General features: G+C 51.1%; 1 protein-coding gene across 1 annotated transcript; it reads right to left on the bottom strand.

Annotated features, from left to right (window-relative positions):
* Positions 1–7,296: 7,296 nt before the first annotated feature.
* LOC121835235 lies at positions 7,297–8,419 on the bottom strand. The gene has a single exon (XM_042289229.1). It carries the CDS (start codon positions 8,347–8,349, stop codon positions 7,297–7,299), a length of 1,053 nt encoding a protein of 350 aa, XP_042145163.1. The 5' UTR covers positions 8,350–8,419.
* Positions 8,420–8,790: the final 371 nt, after the last annotated feature.

Raw genomic sequence — 8,790 nt, forward strand, 5'->3', positions numbered from 1 at the left:
AAGAAGGTCGCGGGTCTAAAAGAAGGTGGCAGAACCGCCTGTAAGGCCAGGCACGACACTAGGACCCCTCTGATGCTCCCTTTACACTTCAAAAACTACAGCGCGCTTTAAGAAAATGCCGGAGTAAGCGAGCACCGGGCCCGAATGAGTTATCATGACAGGACTTAACTAACCTAACACGCCAAACAAAGAAAGCTTTTTTTCCGATGGTTCAAATAGATTTGGGAAAAGGCAGTCGTACCCGAAGACTGGAAATCTCCAGGCATAATACCGTTGCTAAAGGCAGGGAAACCACCTGGAAAGGTTGAATCTTACCAAGCAGTGTCGCCAACATCACTTGTAGGGAAGCTGTTCGAATCCCTCGTGCAGGCACGGCTCTGCTATTGCTTGGAGGAGAACAGGTGCCTGCCGGAGTGTATGACCGGTTTTAGAAAAAAAGGCTGTCGTTTCAAGACAGCATCGTGGGTCTAATGAACACCCTAGAAGAAAGCCAATTCAGGCGCAGAAATACTGTGGTGGTTTTTCTGGACGTAAAGCCGGCACACGACGTCGTGCCCCTCTCCTCGGTCCTCAGGAGTGACCGGAAAGTTGCAGTTATTTTTGGCGGCGACACTGTGTCCAACCCAAAGGTGATTCATCGTTGGCTCCCTCAGGGCAGCGTGCTAAGCCCTATGCGGTTCAACAAAGTGATGGCCAACCTTCCGCAAGCTATTCCCAGAATGTCGCTTCGCGTTCAAATGTCAATCTACGCCGACGATGTGTGCTTATGGGTCGTCGGAATCCACCGCAGGCAAATCAACAGCTGCATTCAAAAGCCATAAAGGCAAGAGAGGAGTTCATACACAAGACGGGACTCGTTCTCTCACGGGGAAAAGCCGCATGCATTACGGTGCGGAGATACGGGCGACGGTTCTCCAGCAGCGATGTGACACTGGCAGGGACAAGGACCAAACAGGTGCGCAAAACAAAAATTCTAGGAATTACCCTCACCAAAAAGCTAAAGTGGGTTCAGACTGTGGAGTCAGCGACCCAGATGTGCAGACCGGCCGCAAATGCAATTCGTTGCATGACAGCATTTGTAACATCTAGACTCCTGTATAGGCTACAATACATGACGCTATCATGAACAGACATGGAGAAGCCGGACCAGCTACATAGAGGGCGACTACGTATGGCAATGGGGATCCTAAAAGCAACAGCAAATGAGACGGTCCTAGAAAATATTGGGGCAGAACATCGATCTAGGGCGGTACGTTTATACTCCAACGTAACGTCGACGGGCGCGGCGTAGCGCACCGCACACAGATTTTGATTGATCGCAGATATCGAGTTGGCGGCCAATGAAAGACGCGCGTTCTGCGTTTCGCTGCGTTCACTGCGCTCAACGTCGGAGTATAAACAGTGTAGTAATCTCCTCTACACGGCGGTACGAAAGGAGGGGACGCTAACAGCACTCACATGATGTGGCCGGGTAGGAAGCCGCGGCCCCGCGCGTTCGGGCTTACGAAGAATGAGACAAAGACATGTTGCCTGCTGGGTGTCCCGTAGTTCTCTGACGTCGCTGACGGACGGCGGCTCTTTTATTAACATATGTCACGTGACATCATAGATGCATAAACACACATAACAACAAGATAAGACAACCCGATAAACTCACCATCAAAGCATACTAAACAGAACACACGTTGCGCCAGCTGGTGGCAAAATCACTTATCACAGATCACTACACACTCCCCTCCTTAAAATTTTTAAAAAGAAACGGAGGGAAACAAAGCACAAAACACAATTCGAATTTCACCACAATAAAGACAACGCTCTCCCCTTGCCTGTTAAAAAAAATTGTAACATATGGAACCGGGTATCGGCTCACAGCGGCGTTCCTGGCAACGAGACGGCAGATCGTCTGGTCGACGCTGAGCAGTACCGTAGCTCTTTTCATCCATGTCACCACAGTATGACAAAAACCATAGACAGTTTCTACATCAGATACAAACACAGTCTCCGATTCCCTATAGCCTACCTCGAGTTGCTACAGGTTTGGACTGAAGTTTGTTTGCCTTTGTTTTCCTGTTTTGATGTCCATGACACAGGTGTAGTGTATGTTAGTAATTGTTAGTGGTTAGGTGTTGTCAAGAGTTGGTGTTTGTCATGGACATCTTTTTACCTTGGCCAAGGATACCTAAAGCATTTTCATTATTACATGCTATGACATAGTGCTATGTAAGGATGCAAAACAAAGACTCATTGAAGACATTTGGAGGAATATAAGAAACACATGGAAAGACATCTCCAAAAACAAGCTCTTGGACCTGAAGACTACACTCCACACGGGAACTCCAAACAGTCTCCAAAACAACAACTATGCGTTAAACAATGTCGATAAATGAATTCTGTTCACTTTCCATATTTGAGTCATCTGAAGAAATGAAAGACATGACATAGTCTTTCAACTTTGCTGGGAGACGTTTCTTTCGTTGTGGTCGTAGGGGAGTACTAGTAGCCAATGGGGTTACCAAAGTCACTGACGGCTGGGATACGAAAAAAAGTGAAAGTCGTTTACCACTCCCTGTAACGCCGAATTGGAGCGCAGCTCTTGAGGAGGAGGAGGGGAGGGTACTGAGGGCCACGTGTTCTCGGGGGGGGGGGTCACGTGACCCCCCCCGAGGGCACGTGACCTTGGTGGGGTCACGTGGGGGCAAACACGTGCCCCCTCAGAGGTCACGTGACCTCGGGAGGGGGTCACGTGACCCCCCGGGTCACGTGACCAAAATTATTCCGCTAGATTTAGCGGGGAAATTTTTTCCGCTAGATTTAGCGGGGAAAGTTTTCCGCTAGATTTAGCGGGGAAATTTTTTCCGCTAGATTTAGCGGGAAAATTTTTTCCGCTAGATTTAGCGGGGAAATTTTTCCGCTAGATTTAGCGGGAAAATTTTTTCCGCTAGATTTAGCGGGGAAAGTTTTCCGCTAGATTCAGCGGGGAAATTTTTTCCGCTACATTTAGCGGGGAAATTTTTTCCGCTAGGATTTAGCGGGGAAAGTTTTCCGCTAGATTTAGCGGGAAAATTTGTCCGCTACATTTGACGGGGAAATTTTTCCGCTAGATTTAGCGGGGAAATTTTTTCCGCTAGATTTAGCGGGGAAATTTTTTCCGCTAGATTTAGCGGGGAAAGTTTTCCGCTAGATTTAGCGGGAAAATTGTTTCCGCTAGATTTGACGGGGAAATTTTTCCGCTAGATTTAGCGGGGAAATTTTTCCGCTAGATTTAGCGGGGAAATTTTTTCCGCTAGATTTAGCGGGGAAATTTACCCATAATGCACCGCGCGGTTACGCCGACGGCGACGCCGACGGCGACGGCGACGGCGACGCCGCTCAAGCCGGGAACGGGCCCCTAAGAGCTGCGCTCTAAAAAAAATCACGGCTTGAAGGGTCGCACTGCACAACCACTGGGTCACAGGGTACCTCCACCTGCTGGGGAGCCCCACTTGGTTCGCCAGGACTTGGTTCCTCTGGGGAAGAAGGCTGCACGGAATCTCCGAGCGCAGCCGGAGGCTCGGTGTCGGGCCACCAGGAACATCCAGGTTGCCCAGGCGTCGGGCCAGACTCGCCAGCCAGTGGAGATTGAGAAGGCCCAGGGTCAAAAGCACCGGGGACGAGCAGTGGCCCCGGATCAGGAACTGTATGACTTTCAGGTATACTGTGTGGAATACTATCATTTTGATCTATATATGGTGCGAGGACATTTGGAAGTGGAAGTGAAGGAATACTATTGGAGAGTTCACTCAAATCTTCCTCGTCCGAGTAGATGTCGGAATCTCCCTCACGAGGCCGTGCAGACGCCTTCGTCAATTTACTGGCATTCCAGGTCCTTCCATCATCGAGCCTGTACGTGGCTGATCCCAGCTGGGTTTCAACCCTTTTTGACTGTGTACACCTTGATTGAAGTTTGCCACGATATGTGGGCTTGAACACGCGCACGGCTTGACCGGCGGAGAACTGTGGCCGTTTGGCAGCCTTCCGGTGATCCCAATATGACTTCATGTTTTGTTGATAACTTTGAACCCTCTCGGGAAGAAGAGCACGTTGTTGTAAAACGAAATCAGGAACCTGCCTTGTAGGCATCCCTTGGAGGTTTAGTTCAGACCGGTGGATCCGGCCATGCAATAAAAGTGAAGGGGCAAACCCCGTCGCAGGATGTACCGTACGGCGGTACGCTTCGAGATGGTCTCGAACAGCGTCTATAAGAGGACGGCCTTGAACTATAGCTGCCTGAAGGCACGTCTCGAGAACACGGTTAAATCTCTCCACCTGACCGTTACATTGTGGATGATACAAGGACGTTTTCAAATGTTTTATGCCATTTTCACGAAGGAAGTCTTGAAATTCTTTGGACATAAACTGTACCCCGTTGTCTGTAACAAGCTCACAGGGAAGTCCTTCATGAGCAAACACATTTCTCAAAAAGTAAATGACAGTTGAAGACGTTACTGCTGCGGCAGACTGCACCTCAGGCCACTTCGAATGATAATCTATCAAGACAATGAAAAACCGTTGACTCTGTGGCGCCCTGTCGATAGGGCCTACGATATCGACAGCAAGTTTTTTCCAAGGCTGGTCGGGGAACTTTATGGGCTGCAACGGAGCGGGTGCGGCCTTTACAGGTTTATCAGTCGAATGACACACCGTACAATTTTCCACTCTTGTTTTGATCTCCTGGTTCATGCGGGGCCACCAATAGTGTTCACGTATGAGGCTTGTTGATCGTGATATTCCTTGGTGTGTCTCGTGTGCAAGATGGATGATGTTGTCACGGAGTGTTGATGGCGGCACGAGCCTTTCTCCACGATACAAGATACCTTCATACAGTGAAAGTTGCTCACGCACTTGAAAGAACGGTCGCAAGTCGGTGTGGATGTCATTACCCTCCGGCCAGGACGTGGTAGTGTACCGGATTACAGATGGAAGGATAGTGTCATTAGCCGTAGCCTGTTGAAATGCGAGTTTGGACATGGGGACTGTGATAAGAGAAACGACCTCCTCGGTAAATTCCATACCATTCTCCGTGTCGTTAACGGGTAGCCGTGAAAAAGCATCGGCAACCAGGTTCGCAGATCCCTTCTGATATTCAATAGTGAAATTATAATTAAGTAGTCTGGCTGTCCACCGGGTGATCCTCAAAGGGCGGATCCCAGACCCCTTGCTAGAAAGCAGGGCGACTAGAGCTTGGTGGTCTGTTCGTATCACAAAGGACCGACCCCACAGATACACATGCCACCTCTCACAGGCCCACAAACAGGCCAGCGCCTCCTTTTCACCTGTTGAATACCTCCGCTCGGCATCAGTCAACGAGCGCGAAGCGAAAGCGACAGAACGCAGTTGACTTCCGTACCGTTGTTGTAACACAGCCCCAAGACCATAGTTAGATGCATCCGTAGCCAAAACGATAGGAAGTGTTGGATCAAACATCGACAAAATTGGAGCACTTTTTATGGAAGCCTTTACATTTTGGAAACTGGCCTCGGCTTCCGGGGACCAGTGAAAGCGAACTCCTTTACGGAGAAGACGACGCAAGGGCTCTACGACAGTTGAGCAATGAGGGATAAATTTACTGTAATATTCAACAAGTCCCAGAAATGCTTTCAGCTTTGCTGGTTCGGTAGGGGTTTCAAAATTCAGGACTGCATCTACCTTAGCGGAAAGGGGTGCTAGTCCTTCCGCGGAAAGATGGTGTCCCAGAAACGAAAGTTCTGTAACTCGAAAAACACCTTTACGATTTAGCTTCATCCCGGCTCGGGAGATACAAGAGAGGACCTGACGCAGATTCTCGTCGTGTTCTGCCTGCGTAGCACCGTAGACTATTATATCATCAAGGTAAAACTGGACTCCTTTGCAATCCTTCAGGATTTTTGACATGATGTTTTGAAACGCTGCAGGTGCCGAAGCCAACCCGAAACAAACGCGCTTGAATCTGAACAGTCCCTCATGCGTGATAAAAGCAGTGAGATCACGACTCACCGGGTCGAGACGAACTTGGTGGTAAGCGGACGCCAGGTCCAGCTTGGAGAAGCAACTGGCACCACGCAAGGAACCCAGTAGTTCATCGATGTGGGGTAGCGGGAAAGAATCGATGACTACCGCTTGATTTGGCGCACGGAGGTCAACACACATCCGGATACGTCCGTCAGTCCGCCGAACGACGACGATAGGTGAAACCCACTCGGAGGCATCCACTCTCTCGATCACACCTTCTCTCTCCAGTCTGAAAATCTCTTCCGAGACAGCATCCCTCAGGGTCATCGGAAGACGGCGCAGCTTGGACTGTACCGGTGGCACGTTGCAACGCTGCTTGATAGTATGGGTGGAATTCTTGACCAAACCCAAACCTGGACTAAAGAGATGTTCAAATTCTTCGAAGCCTTTGGGCAACTTGGACTGATCTGGAAGGAAAGGACTTGAAACTTGAGATGCATTTGTATTTTCATGGTGTAGCAGTTGTGCTGTGATTTCATGGCTTGTATTCTCAGGACTTGTGTTTTCAGGAAGATGTGGTTGATGGAGCCCATGGCTCTCAGGATGGCGTCGCAGAATCGCGGCTGTCGACGAATCGTGGTCAAAGTCCGCGGGAACTTTCGGAGTGGTCTCTTCCGAGACCGATGACGATGTAGACACGTTGGCACCCGAAGGTACAAAAGAAGATGACCGGGACCTTGCATCTCTGGATCCGGCCGGTTGGCGGTTTTGGCAGGACGCGATGGTGAACGGCCGTCGCTGCAGGGGGACCGCCGACTTCACATACTGCCGTGGAACTCCTCCTCCCTGAGCTGAATCAACATGCGAACAAACATAATCATTTTCATCTCCTGATAATCTCATGCGCAACGCTCGGACGGCGTCGACGCCAAGTAGCGATCGTCCAGTCCGGGTGACAAAAAACTCTAACGGTGCATAACGATCCTTAAAAACAACTTGAGCGGTGAAGCATCCAAGCACAGGGATAGTGTCTTGCATGTAGTGAACAAGAGTTTTCGAGGGCGGACATAGTCGAATGTCGGAACTCCGTTGTACTTCATTAAACTCTCGTTCATTCAGAATGGACACAAAAGAGCCAGCGTCGACAAGGAGACGAAGAGGGGTTGTATTTACCTTGATGTCGGCCATGAAGGCATCCCGACGATAAACACCTCTTGCTGCTTGCTCGGCGGACTCAACGGGGACGCTCGGCAGCATCTCCGGCACCAGGGATGGCCCAACAATGTTCACAGGATCGTTACCTCCTGACGGCACATTCCGTGAAAACGGTCAGGCAGCGAAGTAACGGCCGGAGCCCTGGCCACGGCTCGGGAACGACGTTCGCCGCGGGTCACTGACGAAGGCCGCCGACGGTGGGCGGCGACTCCGACAAACCACTGCAAAGTGGCCCGTCTTTCCACACAAAAAACATGCCACACCAGACGCTGGACACTCGTTGCGGTTGTGGCCGCGTCGACCACAGAAGTTGCAGGGAACACCGACTCCTTCATCTCCGTGCCTTGAAGGAGGAGGGTAGCGCAGACGCTGGGGTGGGTGGTGTTGTAAAGTCCGGGGCACGTTACTGGAAGTGACGCCGGACCGGCCATCTTGCCACCGACTTCGGGAAGGAGCCGGCCATGGACCTCCATCTTGGACGTCCGGCGTTCCAATGGGCACGTGCGCAAAGACGCGCTCAACGGCTGCCGGCGCCGCACCGCTAGCACTGGGAGCTCGCAGGTGGAAGCTTTCTGTGGTGCGCGCAAATTGCTCGTACTGCAGCGCGAGCTGAACGACACGGGTTAAAGTGGGTACCCCCGTCCCCACACACTCTCGAAGGATGCGGTCTTGGACCCGCTTAGAGTCCAACCCCTCCAAAAAGACCTCAGCAAGCCTCTCTTCCAAAGCGTCTCCATAAGAACAAAAAGACCCTTGGCGTCGCACAGCGGTCCAGTACTCCGAGACGGTTTCTCCCGGGCGTTGGACGCGAGCGCGAAGCTTTTGGCGTTCCAGCGCGATACACCCAGAAAACTCAAAGTGCTTCTCGATAGCACTCAAAAAGACTTCAAAAACATCGCCTTCCTCGGAAGCGGGAGTCTCATCGAGCTGAAGAGCGTCAACAATTCTCTGGCCCCCAGCCCCAAGCATGGAAAACAAGATCGCCTTTTTTCGACTAGGCGCAACACTGTCCAAGCCGGACGCCTCAAGGAACATCAAGAAAGCACGTTTCCACGCGGGCCATGCACGCTCGGGCTTGCCCGGAACTGGCAAGAAGTCGGGCGGTGATGGAACCGGCGCGAGCGCTGACGTGCCGGCAGCTACAGGAGGCTGTGTTCCATTATCCATTATATATATGTTGTAGAAGGTTGTAGGAAACGATGCAAAAACAGTGCAAACTCACATCTTACGTTGTCACGAGACGGATGCTGAAGGGAAGCAGCTGTCAGGGCCCATTCTGACTAGCCATGGAACCTGTTCCAAGTGAAACGAAATGGATCGAAGAAGAAAAAAAAAATCGCGTCGGCTCTCACGGCCAGTGCACCGAGACGCGGAGAGAACTACGGTTAACCACCTCGTCGCCAAAATTTGTAGTAATCTCCTCTACACGGCAGTACGAGAGGAGAGGACGCTAACAGCACTCACATGATGTGGCCGGGTAGGAAGCCGCGGCCCCGCGCGTTCGGGGCTTACGAAGAATGAGACAAAGACATGTTGCCTGCTGGGTGTCCCGTAGTTCTCTGGCGTCGCTGACGGACGGCGGCTCTTTTATTAACATATGTCACGTGA

Source organism: Ixodes scapularis, unplaced genomic scaffold (genome assembly GCF_016920785.2).
Source record: "Ixodes scapularis isolate PalLabHiFi unplaced genomic scaffold, ASM1692078v2 PGA_scaffold12__126_contigs__length_90152505, whole genome shotgun sequence".
In the NCBI taxonomy this organism is placed as follows: domain Eukaryota; kingdom Metazoa; phylum Arthropoda; class Arachnida; order Ixodida; family Ixodidae; genus Ixodes; species Ixodes scapularis.